We start from the raw sequence: 18,219 nt of genomic DNA on the forward strand, positions 1-18,219 counted from the left end.
TCCTGGAAGTTCAGACTCAAACCCTTACATAAAGGAGAGAGGGGGGGGGGGGGGGGGGGGGGGGGGGGGGTTGGGGGAGGCAGCATCAGTGAACCGGAGGAAGGCAGGCTTCGACCTGCTGTGGAATGAGATGTGGGGGTTATTAACATGAGAGCGACCAGGCTGTGTGAGGAGTGTTTTCTTTTCTGTTAGTTAGCTGAATAAGCTGCTCTTTAGTCTGAGTAGCTGTTATGAAAACCCCTCCTTGTCACTTTTGATAAATGCGATCCGTGTTGCTGGTGGAAAGAAAAAAAAAGAGAATACGCAGCCATTCGGGAGGAGCTCGAAATGGCACTGCAGCAGAAAGGCGTCGCTTTGCAAGAGTATTAGAGAGATGGTGTGGCCCTGTGGGGCGCATGCGCACACATGCACACTCACTTGCGCGCAGCCACACACACACACACACACACACACACACACACACACACACACACACACATGGTTGTGTGTGCGGGGTGATTGACACAATTGCATTCCATTTAACAAGGCGAGTGACCCACTAAACCCAGCTGTCCCCTTTCTCTTCTCTCTCTCTCTCTCCTGTCCTTGGTCTCTCCACCAATTTGCCACAGCGTATACCCATCAAAGCCCCGCCCCACCCCATCTCCGCAGGTGTCTCTATTAAGCCTGGTATTTATCTGCTATAAAGTGCACGCTCGATGTAATGTCTCGCAGACTCTGCAATCTCCAGGAAGACGATAGGCAGATTTCTTGCCCCAAAAGCTACTTAGAGCTGTTAACCGAGAAAACCACAAGCGGGAGAGAATGCTAATAAGGAGCTAGTCTTCCACATCTCAAAGATTAGATTAAGTATCAAGGGAGGGCCTGATCTCACTTCTGCTGCCAGCTCTGCTCCGCACAAAAGTTTCAACACCGAGATAGAAGCCCCGAATGCTGAAATCTCCTATCTGCAAATGTACAACCATCGACATAGGTGCTTGCTCACAAAATGCATCATTGGAGTGGCTGAAATAGGGAGCATGGACATTTTCCCAATACGGATTGTACCATAAATATATTTGGGTCCATAGACAATTCAATGCACAACAGTGCGACTTCCCATCCAAGAAGTGGAACCTCAAACCATGGAGTGTAGTGCCTAATTGCTCCATTTTAAGATGGTGTCCGGTCCAGGGAATAGCCGATTTACAAGGTCACAAGTTGTGGATGCTATGCATTGTGAGCTTGTAGATTGGCTATTTTTGGCACGTGACACCTTCGTACGGCAGACCATAGATTAAGCATGCAGTACCCACTGAGGTAGTATAAATTATCTCGCCAAGTGAATGAATGTATTACCCTCTCATTTCCCTAACTGGGAAACCAATTATTTTCCTATAAATATGAACGAGCCAAAGACCACATCCTTGACCCTTTGTGTGATGTGAAGTGGACTTAATCACCACAATGCAAATCCTCCCACCTGGCTCTGTCTGTACTAATGAAAGAAATCCTTGTACAATGTAAGGATAGGGAACAGTATTATGCATGCATGCATGCCTGAGTCATCACTTCTCAGTAGAGTACTGCACACAGAGGACTTGGCACATCATTTAGAACAGCAAATATAACCCCAGAAGTGCACTGTCAGAAGCACAATTCACTTTAAAGTGTTTGATGTTGTTTTCAATTATGCTATGTTTATCTGTGAAGTGAATATATAATAATACATACCTCATCTCACACTCGATTGCGAACCGATCTAGTGAGAGCTGAAGGTCTCTGGCCTATGTGCCAGAGACCTTCAGCACATCATCTGCAAAAACAAGACCCTTAGCTCACCGAACCGTATACCCTCAACACCACGACTTCGCCTTGCGGTCCTGTCCATGAATATCACAAACGGGATAGGTGACAAGGCGCAGCCCTGGCGGAGGCAAACCGAAACCAATCGGACTCCTGAGCAGATGGACACAGCTCTCGCTTTGGGTCTAGATTAGATGGGCCTCAACAAGGTCCCCCTCGGCCCCATACTCCCGCAGCACCTCCCACAGAACCTCCCGGGGACCCGGTCATATGCCTTCTCCAAATGTGGAGGGTGATGATGATGATGATGATGATAATAAATAATAAGGGGTCAAGCCCGTGTGGATTTTTTGCAGTTCGCAGTTCTAAAATTGGGGGGACATCACACCGGAAAAATAACATTGAGTGTTGCGCAACAGACGCTCCCAGCCTGTGGAGCGATGCGATCGGTTTTAATATCAATAATCTCCGTCCTTTTGATCAATCTCCGTCTTGAGCGATGGGCGTTACTAATTGATAGGGTGGATAACTCCGTCCTGTGCGCTCAGGGTGTTAACCACTCCCCCTTGAAATCGTATTTCCATTCATTTGTGTGGCGTCTCGACCCTGCTAATGCATGGTTGGCTGCGGGAGTACAGCATTGACAGACAACCCCTTCAGCTAATCAACGTAACAAAAAAGTGACGTCATCTCCAGTCTCCAACCTGCTATTTAAAGATGAGATGCTGTGTGGCTTATTGCTGCTTGCAGCTATATTTATTATTATTAATATTTATTTTTCATATATATATATATATATATATATATCATCAACGATATATCACGATATCTGCAACTACAAAATACTTGGAACTGAAAAAACGCTATTTTCGTGCTCGGACACAGGGAGGGACACTGTCTATAGAGCGTCGCAGTCCCGCCTCCTACCCTGGACCAGGAAATGAAACCCAATGCATTTTCCTCATAGACATTTCTTAAAGTATTTATTTAAAGACGGTTACGCCGCGGACAAAGCCAACTCGAGTCGTGACAACTCATGACAACACAAACAATATTTTGGACCAAACAAATAATTAGAAAGAAGAAAAAAACGGCAGGTTACAGCACTTTTGTTGTTGTTTTTCTTCTTTGTAATTATTTGTTTGGTCCAAAATATTGTTTGTGTTGTCATGAGTTGTCACGACTCCAGTTGGCTTTGTCCGCGGCGTAACCGTCTTTAAATAAATACTTTAAGAAATGTCTATGGGAAAAATGCATTGGGTTTCATTTCCTGGTCCAGGGTAGGAGGCGGGACTGCGACGCTCTATAGTGGTTGCACCACTCAAACACTAAATTAATACTCAATAAACCCCCCCTTTGTATATACTGTATATGTATATGTATATATATATATATATATATATATATATATACTTGGATGGAGCATAGAAGTATATTCTGATCACATGTTTCTTTCTTTCAAGGTTATTTTTCTTTTCTGCTTAGGACCCGCCCTGCATGTGCATTTACAATATTTCACCACAGTCTATCTATGCAGTACATATACGTACGTAGCTCTGGAGCTATCGCTCAATAGCTCATACAATGCTCTACCGTTCCATCCAGCAGCATGTTAGTTAGGCTGGAGGCAGGCAGCGCCCCCATCCCTCCCACCCCTCACCCTCTGTGCCCCCGCTGCTGATGTGGGCGTCTGTCTGTCAGCAGCAAGTGATGAGTGTGCACATCAAGGCCTTTCCGCTGATTATTGCCGTCCCGGGGAGGTGCACAACATATGAAAGAGCCACCCGTGCTGCTGTGCCACTGACATGCTTGACTTGTCGGGGGGGGGGGGGGAAGATCTCGTTTTCCTAACTCCCTGACCTCGTCACAATCCATCCCTCCACAGAGGGCGTCCTTGACTTTGACCGAATGATTTACTAAGCGGTCCTGGCCCTCGGTGGTCCACGGCGCTGGCCCCCCCTGGTGATAGAACACTTCTCTTTGTGCTTTGCTGTTGCCCCGTGATTGTGTGCACCCTTTAACCAATTTCAACTTGCCGTCCCTATTTTGGGCATGTCAAATGTTCAAACATATTCTAAGGATAGCAGATCACTTTGTGAGCTTGTAGATTTGCTTATTTTTGTGTCAAATAATGTCTGTTAAAAAAATGCCGTGAAGTGGGGGAAAAGGTCTTTGTTATGAGTTGAAGCAGAATAGCAGTTGCAGTAAATACAAAGCATGTCACGATTGAAACTTTGTGGCTCCTTCATTGTCTTCATGTCTTGTCTAGGTTCTGTCATTTTGTGTGTGTTATGTTCTCCGTTCTAGTCTTCTTAAATCTATATCCCTGTCTGACCAGCTGTTGGTCTTGTTCTCCAGTCAGTCCTTGGACTATAATTGTCTTGTGGGTAGCGTATCTATGTTCCCCGAGTTCTATGTTCTCTGCTTACCAAATCCTAAACCTAACCCTAAGGTAAGTGGGGAACATAGAACCTGGGGAACATAAGAGGAATACCCTCGTATTTTGTTGCATGTCTTAGTTTATATGTGAGAGTTCCTGTCTTTGTTTACCTGTCTATCCTGCATTAAAATCATCCAATGTTGCATGTGACAAAGGACGGCTTAATCACTTAAATGCTAGCTCAGAATGTGGTGCGATGAACTGTAAGCTTGTACTGTAGAATATAGATCAGCTATGTTAGGAGCTGACCAAGTATAGACCTCTGGACCCCTGTCAACAACGTACAATATAGGTTTTATGTTGGTTAATTCAGAGGCTATTCAAATCTATGTAGATATTAGTTGTGTGTGTGTGTGTGTGTGTGTGTGTGTGTGTGTGTGTGTGTGTGTGTGTGTGTGTGTGTGTGTGTGTGTGTGTGTGTGTGTGTGTGTGTGTGTGTGTGTGTGTGTGTGTGTGTGTGTGTGTGTGTGTGTGTGTGTGTGTGTGTGTGTGTGTGTGCCTATGTTTGTAGTCTGAGAATGCACACAAGGATCATTTGGGTTGAAAAGCATGCTGTTTTGCCACATTGTTTTCATCTTGGTTGTTGTTTCATACAGTTTATCATTGTTGTGTCAGAGTGTGTAACTTGCTGTCAGTGAAAATGACATTGCATGCGACAGGACTGTGTAAATGGGCCCCACTGTGTACTGTTTGCATGCTACAAGTTTCTTCAATGTTCACAAAGGACCTCATCTGAATAAACAACACTGAATGCCGCAGGGATTATTGCATGTCCCAGTGTGCAGAAGTGACTGCGTTATTAACCACTTAAGCCCTCCAGTACAGTGGGAAAGAAATGGCAAAAATAGACTTGCGAGTCATGTTTTTAGAAAAGCCAGGGGATCAGACCTCATTGTAATGCTTAAGGATGTGAGGGCGTGCCACTTATGCTCTACTGTACTGGCGAAGTCTATATTCAGATCAATACACATCAACATAGACCTCCTGGGAATTGTCGACAATCCTCCAACACTCATTCCTTTGAGCCAACAAGGATGACTTAAAACACGTATTTCTACCCGGTATCTGCCACACCACTATTGAATTTATCGCATGACATAATGGGTTCAAGAGTAACATTTTCAAAAGGGTATTGTTGTGGAAATTCCTCTCACATATGCCACTAATTCAAAAAGCAGCAGCCTTTCAAGAAAACAAAGTATATCCCCGTGATTTTGACAACAGACAAAAATAAACACAGTAAAATACATATCCATTTGTAACTCTGAGAGAGTACAAAATGTTACCAAATGGACCCGCAAGCGATCGGTACTGTTGCTGGAGAAAAGTGTGGGCTTGATCACTTTTCGTCTGACACGGGATGTTTCAAGTTAAAACCAATGACACCATCCATTCTCAAACTCTCCAAAGCTGGCGCTTTGTTGCAGCAGACGTGCAGTAGCATCGAACATGACCCGGACGTCATATCCTAAATAAATGTTTTCAAAGTTAAATATTTCAAAATGTAGAGATTAAGCTCACTAATTAACACTCACATTGTAGTCTTCCACTAATTTTAGTTTTTCTTTTGTCTCCCTCTCCCTTGCTGTTTTGACATTCTTAGGTTCATATGTATGACTCTACCATGGACCACATACTTGGCAGCCTGCTGGTCCTGGGAATCACAGTGATGTTTGCCCATGCCTGCCCCAAGTACTGCGTGTGCCAGAACCTGTCCGAGTCCCTGGGGACCCTGTGTCCCGCTAAAGGCCTCCTGTTCGTGCCGTCGGACATCGACCGCACCACGGTGGAGCTCCGCCTGGGCGGCAACTACATCCTCCGCATCACCCAGCAGGACTTCGCCAACATGACCGACCTCGTCGACCTGACGCTGTCGCGGAACACCATCGGCTACATCCAGCCCTTCTCTTTCGGCGACCTCGAGACCCTGCGCTCGCTCCACCTGGACAACAACCGACTGACGGAGCTGGGCAACGATGACCTCCGCGGCCTGATCAACCTGCAGCACCTCATTCTCAACAACAACCAGCTGGGCCGCGTCTATGAGCGGGCCTTCGAGGACCTGGCCCCGTCCCTGGAGGACCTGGACCTGTCCTACAACAACCTGGTCTCTCTGCCGTGGGACTCGGTCCGGCTGATGGTCAACCTCCATCAGCTGAGCTTGGACCACAATCTGTTGGACTTCATCCCTGAGGGAACGTTCACCGACCTGGAGAAGCTGGCGAGGCTCGACCTCACCTCCAACCGTCTGCAGAAGCTGCCGCCGGATCCCATCTTCGCCCGTGCCCAGGACTCGATGATCCTGACGACGCCCTACGCACCCCAGCTGTCGCTCAGCTTCGGCGGGAACCCGCTGCACTGCAACTGCGAGATGCTCTGGTTCCGGAGGCTCGAGCGTGATGACGACCTGGAGACCTGTGCCTCCCCGCCGTCCCTGAAGGGGCGCTACTTCTGGTACGTGAAGGAAGAGGATTTCATGTGCCAGGCCCCCATGATCACCCAGCACACCCACAGGATGCTGGTGCTGGAGGGGCAGACCGCTAGCCTGCGGTGCGAAGCCATCGGGGATCCCGCTCCCACCATCCACTGGATCTCCCCGGACGACCGTTTACTGGGAAACTCGTCCCGCACCACCGTGTACAGCAACGGAACGCTGAGCATCACCATCACCACGTCCAAGGACTACGGAAGCTTCACCTGCATCGCCGCCAACGTGGCGGGGGAGTCCACCGCCTCTGTGGAAGTGTCAATCATACAGCTCCCTCACCTTAGCAACGGCACGGGAGCCCAGCCGGCACAGCCCAAGTCCCGCCTCTCGGATATCACTGGTACCACCAAGGTCATCAAGGGGGCCCCAAAGGGCCAGCCAGAGAAGACCGTGTCAGCGTCTGAGGTGACGGCAGTGTCGGCTCTGGTGACGTGGACGGTCAGCACGTCGGCACCCAAGGTGAAGATGTACCAGCTGCAGTACAACTGCTCTGACGACGAAGTGCTCATCTACAGGTATAGAAGGGATTTTATACTTTTTGTTATCAATATTTGGATCGATCATGATATGAATCCACTGAGCATTTACAATTTATTTTTCACCATTTATTAAAGGAGAATTCCGCGGTAGTCGTTTTTTACTGAATTCTGTTGATATATGTGAACCACTGTTAGGGGCTTTAAGAAGGTAGGCCGCTTCTTCCAGTGATCAATGGATACAGTGTCATCATCTTAAGGTTAAAAAAAATGGCTGGTCGCCTTTAAAAGTGTGGGCATGCGTGCGTGTGTGTCCCTGTCTGAGTGTGCAGAGTTGTGTTGAAATAAACCCAAAGACCTCCAACAAAGCTATTCCTGGCAGGGATTCAACACAATACAGCACAAGGACACTCTGTATATTCAAGTGGCTGTCTGAAATACATCTCCCTTTCAGCTGCTGTTTTCCTTTTATACAGTTGTGTTGAAACGCCCCTGATAACCCATCCATCATCAAACTACTCTGCCGTCCATCGAATTGTTGGACAGGCACACAAAAAACAACTCTCTTCTTCTTCCTTTTTTGTTCCAATGCCTTTTCAACATGTCCTTTGCAGAGCATTGCGTTGGGTTGGACTCGATTATGCTCAGCAGCACATAACCGGGAGGGAATTCCTATAAGCTCAGAGCTTGATGGGCAGATAGTCTGTCAATCCAGTAGCGTTTAAACAGGGCTGAAATAGTAATTTACAAGGCTCATATTCTGCCTGTGCAGCTTGTAAAATGGATGTGAAATCATGCAGCCAGGGAAAGGGGGGGGTCCAATTTCTTAATGGCAGTTATTAAATCAGTTAGGTAGGCTACTCCCTTTAAAAACCTGTGGAACGTGACATAGTTTCAGGCATTAGCCTTGAGGGAAGCAACCCTGTCCTTGCTATGGTGTATTTCCCAGTTTTATACAGTATCTTTCCCCATAATTACTCCACCAATGACACAGTAAGATTATTTTTATGGTGTGACAGAAGGCCAAGCCATCTAGAACAGGATTTTGCTGTCTGTCTGTCTGTCTGTCTGCCTGCCTGCCTGCCTGCCTGCCTGTCTGTCTGTCTGTCTGTCTGTCTGTCTGTCTGTCTGTCTGTCTGTGTCTGTGTCTGTCTGTCCATACGTACTGTGTGTATGTGTGTACGCGTGTATGTGTGTTCGTGTGTTCGTGTGGTGTGTGTGTGTACAGCAGAGCAGATCTTCAGTAATATTTCAGTTAAATCGCAATAATGCTCTCGGAGCAATACTTCCTTACTTAACGCCGTCGCGTTGCTGGGACGAGTCTCAGACAATGTGAGGTGGGGTCCTGGAGGCCTGGGACGAGTCTCAGACAATGTGAGGTGGGGTCCTGGAGGCCGTTGCTGGGACGAGTCTCAGACAATGTGAGGTGGGGTCCTGGAGGCCGTTGCTGGGACGAGTCTCAGACAATGTGAGGTGGGGTCCTGGAGGCCGTTGCTGGGACGAGTCTCAGACAATGTGAGGTGGGGTCCTGGAGGCCGGCATTATTGGCTGTTATGGGATGAAAAGAGTGTGATAGTATTGTACATTCAAGTCTTATTCACTGAGAAGCATGTGCTATTGATTACAGCGCTGTGGATAACACTGGGTATACAATGATAGTCAGACTGATATCCTATCGTCGATGTTGAGTGGAAAGCCGTTACGTTTCAGGAAATGGCAAAAATAAATCTGTGGTCCAATGGATACAATGTAGTTGTTAGTCTGACAATCTATTACAACACAGTGATGAGAGGCATTGAACATTCTTAACCACTTAAGAATCCTGTTGACCGGAGTTCCCCTGGGGTCTGTACTGGGTCCCCTCCTATAAGATGCAATAGCCCCATTGCGACACCTTGTAGAGATGGTCTTTTTCTGGCGAATGTTAATTATGACATACCCAGAAAAGGGGCTCTAGGGTTCATACTGTTTAATCTCCAAGTTCCATAAATGTAAAGGAATTTGTCTTGGTAGTGAGGAGATATTGACATTTTAAAGATGATCAAGGTGCTACACAGTCCCTAAGAATATGAAATAATGCTGTATTTAACTACAAATGTTCATAATATTAGTTTCCTTTTCACTATTATTTATATTTTTTGAACATTTATGGAAAATCTATAAAGCAATTTTTTTTTTAAAGCAAGTACTCCAGTACTTTTTGAGGGGCGCTAGCCCATCCTATGTCCAGCTTTGAGGGTCTGTGTAAACACAAACATTGAAGACAAAAGTGTGTAAACACAAACACTTAAGACAAATGTGTGTAAACACAAACATTGAAGACAAAAGTGTGTAAACACAAACACTTAAGACAAATGTGTGTAAACACAAACATTGAAGACAAAAGTGAGGACGCAAATTGGCCAGATGAGATGATGTATGATTGGTGACGTGTGATGAGAAGAGTGTCCTCACTTCAGACGGGTGTGATTTTTAAATCAAGTACAAATTTGACAGAGCAACTTTCACTTGTAGTTATATGTTTAACCAGGACTAGGAGTCTCTGTGCTTTAACTAGTACTGGAGTTATATTAGTAATGTTTAACCAGGACTAGGAGTCTCTGTGCTTTAACTAGTAGTTATATTAGTAATGTTTAACCAGGACTAGGAGTCTCTGTGCTTTAACTAGTACTGGAGTTATATTAGTAATGTTTAACCAGGACTAGGAGTCTCTGTGCTTTAACTAGTAGTTATATTAGTAATGTTTAACCAGGACTAGGAGTCTCTGTGCTTTAACTAGTACTGGAGTTATATTAGTAATGTTTAACCAGGACTAGGAGTCTCTATGCTTTAACTAGTACTGGAGTTATATTAGTAATGTTTAACCAGGACTAGGAGTCTCTGTGCTTTAACTAGTAGTTATATTAGTAATGTTTAACCAGGACTAGGAGTCTCTGTGCTTTAACTAGTAGTTATATTAGTAATGTTTAACCAGGACTAGGAGTCTCTGTGCGTTAACTAGTAGTTATATTAGTAATGTTTAACCAGGACTAGGAGTCTCTGTGCTTTAACTAGTAGTATTAGTAATGTTTAACCAGGACTAGGAGTCTCTGTGCTTTAACTAGTAGTATTAGTAATGTTTAACCAGGACTAGGAGTCTCTGTGCTTTAACTAGTACTGGAGTTATATTAGTAATGTTTAACCAGGACTAGGAGTCTCTGTGCTTTAACTAGTAGTATTAGTAATGTTTAACCAGGACTAGGAGTCTCTGTGCTTTAACTAGTAGTTATATTAGTAATGTTTAACCAGGACTAGGAGTCTCTGTGCTTTAACTAGTACTGGAGTTATATTAGTAATGTTTAACCAGGACTAGGAGTCTCTATGCTTTAACTAGTACTGGAGTTATATTAGTAATGTTTAACCAGGACTAGGAGTCTCTGTGCTTTAACTAGTAGTTATATTAGTAATGTTTAACCAGGACTAGGAGTCTCTGTGCTTTAACTAGTAGTTATATTAGTAATGTTTAACCAGGACTAGGAGTCTCTGTGCGTTAACTAGTAGTTATATTAGTAATGTTTAACCAGGACTAGGAGTCTCTGTGCTTTAACTAGTAGTATTAGTAATGTTTAACCAGGACTAGGAGTCTCTGTGCTTTAACTAGTAGTATTAGTAATGTTTAACCAGGACTAGGAGTCTCTGTGCTTTAACTAGTACTGGAGTTATATTAGTAATGTTTAACCAGGACTAGGAGTCTCTGTGCTTTAACTAGTAGTATTAGTAATGTTTAACCAGGACTAGGAGTCTCTGTGCTTTAACTAGTACTGGAGTTATATTAGTAATGTTTAACCAGGACTAGGAGTCTCTGTGCTTTAACTAGTACTGGAGTTATATTAGTAATGTTTAACCAGGACTAGGAGTCTCTGTGCTTTAACTAGTACTGGAGTTATATTAGTAATGTTTAACCAGGACTAGGAGTCTCTGTGCTTTAACTAGTAGTTATATTAGTAATGTTTAACCAGGACTAGGAGTCTCTGTGCTTTAACTAGTAGTTATATTAGTAATGTTTATTGTTTAACCAGGACTAGGAGTCTCTGTGCTTTAACTAGTAGTTATATTAGTAATGTTTAACCAGGACTAGGAGTCTCTGTGCTTTAACTAGTAGTTATATTAGTAATATAACCAGGACTAGGAGTCTCTGTGCTTTAACTAGTATTTATATTAGTAATGTTTAACCAGGACTAGGAGTCTGTGCTTTAACTAGTAGTTATATTAGTAATGTTTAACCAGGACTAGGAGTCTCTGTGCTTTAACTAGTAGTTATATTAGTAATGTTTAACCAGGACTAGGAGTCTCTGTGCTTTAACTAGTACTGGAGTTGAGTACTTTGTCCGCCACTGATCATTAAAGGTTATGTCACAGAAACATGGCAATGCACGGTTGCTTCGCACAGAGAGACTCTCCAACTTCAACTATATTTGTAATGCATTCATCCATTACAGTTAGTGTGAGGGCATGCTTATATTGCATAGACTCAAGTAAAGGGTATAGGAAAAAAAAGACAGAAAGAAATAAAATAAACCTGTCATGGCCCATTTAATCTCCACAGCTACAATACAGCTGCTGTGCCCAAGAATGCCATTGAGAGAAAGAAGCAGTCACTGAGAAGCCATTAGGGATTTTTGCTTATATAAGCATAATCATGTTTCCCAGCAGCAGCATCCTGATGTTTAGGCCGAATCAATGAGCCAGGAGACAATTTAACATGACCTTGATGTGTTTGTCCAGAGGAAAAGGGCCCCAAGGAATCAATGGGAGGGTAACAGGATAGGTGGGCACCAGTGTTCATTTTGTTGACCTAAAACTATGACAAAACATGGTCTTCGACTACCTTTTTGTACTGACAAAAAAATCACACTTGTGTGAAGTGAGGGGCGCTCTTATCATCAATCATCATTTTATCCTCAATGCCATGGTACACTCTGCTCAGCCAATCAAATCATCGCTATGGGGTACACACATTTCTCAGCCAATCAAATCAGTGCTATGGGGTACAAGCAAACACTTTTTGGGGGCTAGCGCCCCACAAAAATAAATGCATACTAAATAAGAAATAAGCTATGATGACTAAACCTAAGACTAATATGACAATTTCGTCAATAACTGGACTAAAATGTTAGGTTGGGACTAGTGGAGAAGAGGTCCAGTAGAACTAAAAGACAAGTCATGTTATGTTTGGTAGCAGAGAACTTTCAGACAGAGAACCAGGAAGTGCAGAACGTCTCCACGTTTTGGGACTACACATTTAACCAGTCTATACAGTACAGTACAGCACTGGAGCACCCTCCCACTCAGTTTCTCTGATGCTGTCACTATTTCCCTGCCCCCCACCCCCCTGCCCTCTAATCTCTCTCTCTCTCTCTCTCTCTCTCTCTCTCGCTCTCTCTCTCGCTCTCTCGCTCTCTATCTCTCTCTCTTCTGATTAATAATAAGTGGGGCACTCTCCAAATTGCCTAGTGCAGCCTGAAGGTGTGAGACTCAGGAAACGTATCTGCTAGTGATAAGCATGGGTATACATTACTATATGAGCTGCCACTTTATCCCCATGTACGCATGTGACTTAAGACCTATACGTCGTTGTACGACTAATACCGAAAACAGACAATCTACAAGCTCAGAACGTGTCACATTGTGACTTGTTGTGGGCTTGTAGATCTGCCATTTTAGCTATTTTCCCAAAATATGGGATGCCTGGGTTAATGTGGTTAAAATGAAATAAATAGATTATGCAGAGTCTATGCCTGGAATCAATTAGACAGATGTGAAAGGGAATATGGCCCATCCAAACAATCACTTCACTGTGTGTGCAGGGGATGTTTTCTTCTCTGCACCATGCAGACAGGCAGTCTGAATTATGTAATTGACTGCGTCACTATTTTCGTGAGAGAGCATTTTCTGATGTATTGTGATCACTCAACAGAGCATGTGACATTATTGGATCGAATTTGACCTAGATTCATTGTCATTGTGTGTTCTCTCTCTCTCTCTCTCTCTCTCTCTCTCTCTCTCCCCTATACTACCATCCTCTACGATGGAAACAGATATAACTAGAAAAAGTGGCACAGGAGGATAGGAGGATAGGAGTGTGTGTGATGTTCGGCAAAAAAAAAAGTTTAGGAGTAATATTTTGTGTGTGTGTGTGTGTGTGTGTGTGTGTGTGTGTGTGTGTGTGATGTGACTTGGCCTGTTGTAGCGCCACCATGAGGCTGATTTGAAAACTGTCAAGTGGCATTTCTTCCTCAACCTAGTGGGAATATGCATGCATAGTTTCATCGCAATCGGACGCTGTGTTGAGGAGTTGTGGCGATTTGTACAAAAAGGGCTACTCCTGAAAAGTTTAGAAGCCAATCGTAGCCAATCAGGATGGATTATGAGAAATCAAACAAACCTGTATTGATCACATGAATTTTGATCAAATCTGAAGGAGTAATATTAGAAAATGTGTTTTACATATGTCGGCCTCCTGGTGGCGCTATAAAGAGCAGATGTGAAAAATTCCAGGCAAAGGTTTTGTGTGCATACAAAGTTTTACACAGATCCGTGCAGTTAGAGGTAAAAACACTAATCGGCCAGTTATAGCGCCACCATGAGGCTGAGTTGAAAATGTTCAAGTGGCATTTCTTCCTCGGCCTAGTGGGAATGTGCGTGCACAATTTCACGGAAATCACACGATGTGTTCATGATTTGCGGCATTTTGTTTGAAACTAAGCACTCCTGCGAACTTTGGAAGCCAATCTTAGCCAATCAGGATGGAGTCTGGATGGGGTGCTCTCTCCCCATGCCTTCGGCCTGGTGGAGACAATAAAGCTCTTTGAACAACGCCATGAACTTTGATTTATTCTGCAATTTGTCGAGTGGCATGTGTCGAAAGCATCGTGTAGCAAAGTATATTATCTGTAACACGCTTCCCTGCGATGTAAACTCTAAATGTTACATGAGCTTCTGTTATGTGGGGTGGGAAGATTTTAATGCTCAATGTGGCAAAAAAAATCATGAATGCAGATGAGGTTCAGTTAATGCCGATGCTTGTAGACGCAACCAACCCACCCCAAATCAAACACAGAGTGGGGTCTGTGACTCTGCTTCCGCCTACAATCCTTCCTGGCTTTATCCCTTTTATTTATTTATTACTGCTCCATGTCTCCAATATCAAACGGTCCCTCTGTTCACTGCAGCAAGACAGATGGTTCAGAGAGATAAAGCCAATTACTGCTGGCGGTCCGTTAGAACCTCAACAGCAGGAAGACTTCTCACTTTTGAGAAGCTAGAGTGGAATGCAAATGTATATATACCCATTACCCTCCTCCCCTCTTGCTTTAATGAAAAATTGTGAATCACTCCCACATTAACCACAGCAGTTAGTTAAGTCTCCGATTGGTGAAATTACATGTGTAATGCGCTCTGATCTTGATGGCTCTATCACTCATAGCGTTGGCCCGTATCACTCTTCCAGGCCTTCACAGCCTCACACGCTGTCGTTAAAGTGAAACGGTGGCCTAGCTGTGCCATTACGGAGAAGTGCCTCGTTATCTTTACACTGCAATTAACCTGTGGGGTTTCAATTAATTCCCCTTCTTTCTCTGTGTCTTATTTTGTCCAGGATGATCCCGGCGTCCAGCAAAGCCTTCCTGGTGACCAACCTGGTGTCCGGGACCCGATACGATCTGTGCGTGCTGGCGGCCTGGGACGACTCGGCCACCACCCTGACTGCCACCAATGTGGTGGGCTGCACCGAGTTCTACACCCAGGATGACTACGCCCAGTGCCAGTCCCTGCCAAGCCAGCTGCTTGGGGGCACCATGATCCTGGTGGTGGGGGGCATCATCGTGGCCACGCTGCTGGTCTTCATCGTCATCCTCATGGTGCGGTACAAGGGCGGGGATGCCGACCCGCCCTCAGGCAAGCTGACGAACGTCAGCGAGACACACTCGCAGACCAACGGGGGCCGCCTGGGGCCGAATGGAGGTCTCATGCCCCAGTCTCAGTCCCAGTCCCGATCTGGGTCCCAGTCCCTATCCCCGTCCCAACCTATCCTCAAACCCAAGGCCAAAGTGACGCTACAGGATGAGGTGGTGGAGTTCAAGTGTGGCTCCCTCCAGAGCAGCCTCACCGCTTCCTCTTCTTCCTCAGACTCGCTGGCGGGGGGCTCATACAGCCCCAACAGTGCGCTGGCCAGCATCTGGAGATCGGCCCCCGCCAAGCCACAGCGGGCCAACCTGGACAACCTCCTTGGGGCCTTTGCCTCGCTGGAGTTGCGGGGCTCGCAGGGACGAGTCCTGAGGCCGGTCTCCATGGCCGGTGGCCTCTCTGGCCTGGAGTGTGACTCTACGGCCACGCCGCCCACAGATCGGGAGCCTCTCCTGGGCCGGACGATGGACTCTCGTTTGAGCCGGCTCCTCATGCTCCCTCTGGACTCCAAGGTGCCCAGGCGGAGCCAGTCCTTCGACATGGGGGACGTGGCCGGTCCTGTGGGCAGCGGCCCGGGTAGCAATAGTGGCAGCAGCGGCCCACAGGCGTGCAACAGCTACCCACGGAGGTTCAGCAGCATCTGGACTAAACGGAGCCTGTCGGTGAACGGCATGCTGCTACAGTGTGACGAGGAGGGCCCCGACACGGGAGGGAGCAAAGGGACGATAGACAGCGCCGACTGGGTGATGGAGAGCACGGTTTAGTGTGTGTGTGTGTGTGGGGAGGGGGACGACGACGACAATCTGACACACTCCATCAAACACTGCCCAACGGATAGATGGCAAGCAGCCCTGCCAGACAGACAGACAGACAGACAGACAGACATTCAAGCCTGATGCATTCTTCATCGTACGACAGTGTTGCAGACCAAAAATAGCCGATCTACAGTATAAGATCACGATCTATGATACATTGTGATCTTTTATACAGCTGCGTTTTTCAGACTGCAGCGCTGCCGTACGACAGAGCATACATTAGGGAACAGACAGACAGACACACTGGTCGTTCAACCTCCCCTTCCTCTCTGTTCTGCATGAAATGTTTCCGTGAGACATCGGCCCGGAACTGATGTATTCACTTGACAGCCATGTTTTGCTTACATCCCTCGTGTTGCGGAGGATAAACCAACTACTGTACAGAACACACCACTTTACAGAATGATTGGATGTCTGTGAGACATTGGACAAGGGGGGGTGCACAGTAAATGGCCAAAACGATTTGAATAAGACGCTTTGGATTACTTTGCCTCATAATTTGTACAGAAGTGAACATGGTCTTGTTTGAAGAGAGACAATGACTATTTGGCCACCATGTATACTCAAGGAAATGTCCAAGTGACATTCAGAAATATGGTGAAAGACCCTCTGACTACTATTAATTGTGCTGTGTAAATTTAATATATGTAATGCAATTAAAGTTTTTTTTAATATTAGTTTCTCCCTCTGCACAAGAGCAGGGGTATGGCTAATATTTACAGTTCTGAAACCTGAATGTGTGTCTATTCTCATTTCTGACACAGAAACCAGTTAAACCTTATCTGACTGAACTAGCCTATAAATAGACGTGATGCTACAATTCCTAAAGATGTAAAAGAGAAACAAATGGAAGGAAAGAAAAGAAAAGGATTTATTGACAAAAAATGTATGTGAATAATATATTTACTTTCTATACAGAGTATATATTTGAGGGTTTTATTGAATAATTCAGTATGGTATCAATATCAGATTTTATGCAATCATATTGGTTAATACATCGATCAATCAGTCAATCAGTCCTGAAAACAAATTAATGTTTCCCGTACAGTTGTTATGATGTGAGGAGTCCGTAAACTATTGACGTCAGTTTTCATAATGCCAAATAACTGAGGCTATAACAGTAACAGGGGGAAGATTGGTCGAAGACAATTATTTATCTTCTGTATTTGATTTATTTCTGGCAGAAACATAATCAAGTTGTTGTCTGTTGATGATGGCTATCATTTGAAGACGTCTTTCTCTGAAAACTGTATATCAAAAACAAGAAGGGAAAAAAAGAAAAAAAGAAGGAAAAAGCATTTAAAGTAAACACATTATTGTAACTTATTTCATTCATATTCGGTGTACTGGTTAATGAAGTTCATTCAGTATGTCCAAAATATAGCTGACTTGGCCTGTAAACATTTTTGGCATTTTGTCAGTCAACTTACGGTACCTCTGTTCCCAATTTTGTGATATCAATCATTTTGTAAGAGTAGAGTTTTCAATTGGTGTAGATAGAATTTTTTGAAACAAAAAACTCCCTTTCCTTTGACTTTTTGTCCTTATACCACGGGAAATGTAGCCTATATAAAATTCCTACTGGGTCAAATCAACCACATGGGAGTACAGGTTTAACTAAAACTAACGCCATGGGCCTTGTGATATTATAATAAGACCCATTTCATGACAACACAATGCAAAGGTTTTGCAGTATGTTCAACAACGTTGAAGTTGTTTGCTTTTATTCTGTCCAGTGTAGTTGCATGTTTTTGACAAACAAACCAATACATTCAGTCAAAGTAAAAATACCATATATATAAACTGTCATTTCACATGTTGTGTTGTCTGATTACTTTTTTGTGATATCTTGGATTGACTGCGCGTGTACAATGTCTGTATATTGGCTTTTTTGTACAATATTCCAGTGTGTAAGAATGTGTATTCTGACAAAAAGCTGTGTACTGGTGTCTCTGGAGGTGAGGAGGTGCATTACAGCCTACCTAACTGTACACATTTCTTACCTGGAGTTGTAGAAGATGTTTGTGTGGTCAAATCTATTGTTTTTGCTACTAAAAGATAAAACTAAAATTGCCTAAAACAGCCATGTTGTCTCAGAGTATTTTATTTATTTTTATTTTTGGTTAATACACAACTAGTACAAAAAGCACTCGTTAGAAGATCATAATTGGTAGTTGAATGTATGACACTATCTTCAGTGATGCATTGTACTGTATGACGCTCAAGTGACAACACAAGACCATAACACTTCATATTTTAGATGTCTAACTA

General features: G+C 44.5%; 1 protein-coding gene across 2 annotated transcripts in view; it reads left to right on the plus strand.

Annotated features, from left to right (window-relative positions):
* The window catches only part of lrfn2b (leucine rich repeat and fibronectin type III domain containing 2b), a 152,373-nt gene extending 134,356 nt beyond the window's left edge, over positions 1–18,017 (plus strand). For both annotated transcript variants that reach the window (XM_079527125.1, XM_079527126.1), the window contains 2 exons: positions 5,829–7,228; positions 14,826–18,017. In XM_079527125.1, the coding sequence (XP_079383251.1) occupies positions 5,835–7,228; positions 14,826–15,897 (2,466 nt within the window). In that variant the 5' untranslated portion in view covers positions 5,829–5,834 and the 3' untranslated portion in view covers positions 15,898–18,017. The remainder of the gene's footprint in view (positions 1–5,828; positions 7,229–14,825) is intronic.
* Positions 18,018–18,219: the final 202 nt, after the last annotated feature.

Source organism: Electrona antarctica, assembly GCF_951216825.1.
Source record: "Electrona antarctica genome assembly, chromosome: 17".
NCBI classification, from domain to species: Eukaryota; Metazoa; Chordata; class Actinopteri; order Myctophiformes; family Myctophidae; genus Electrona; species Electrona antarctica.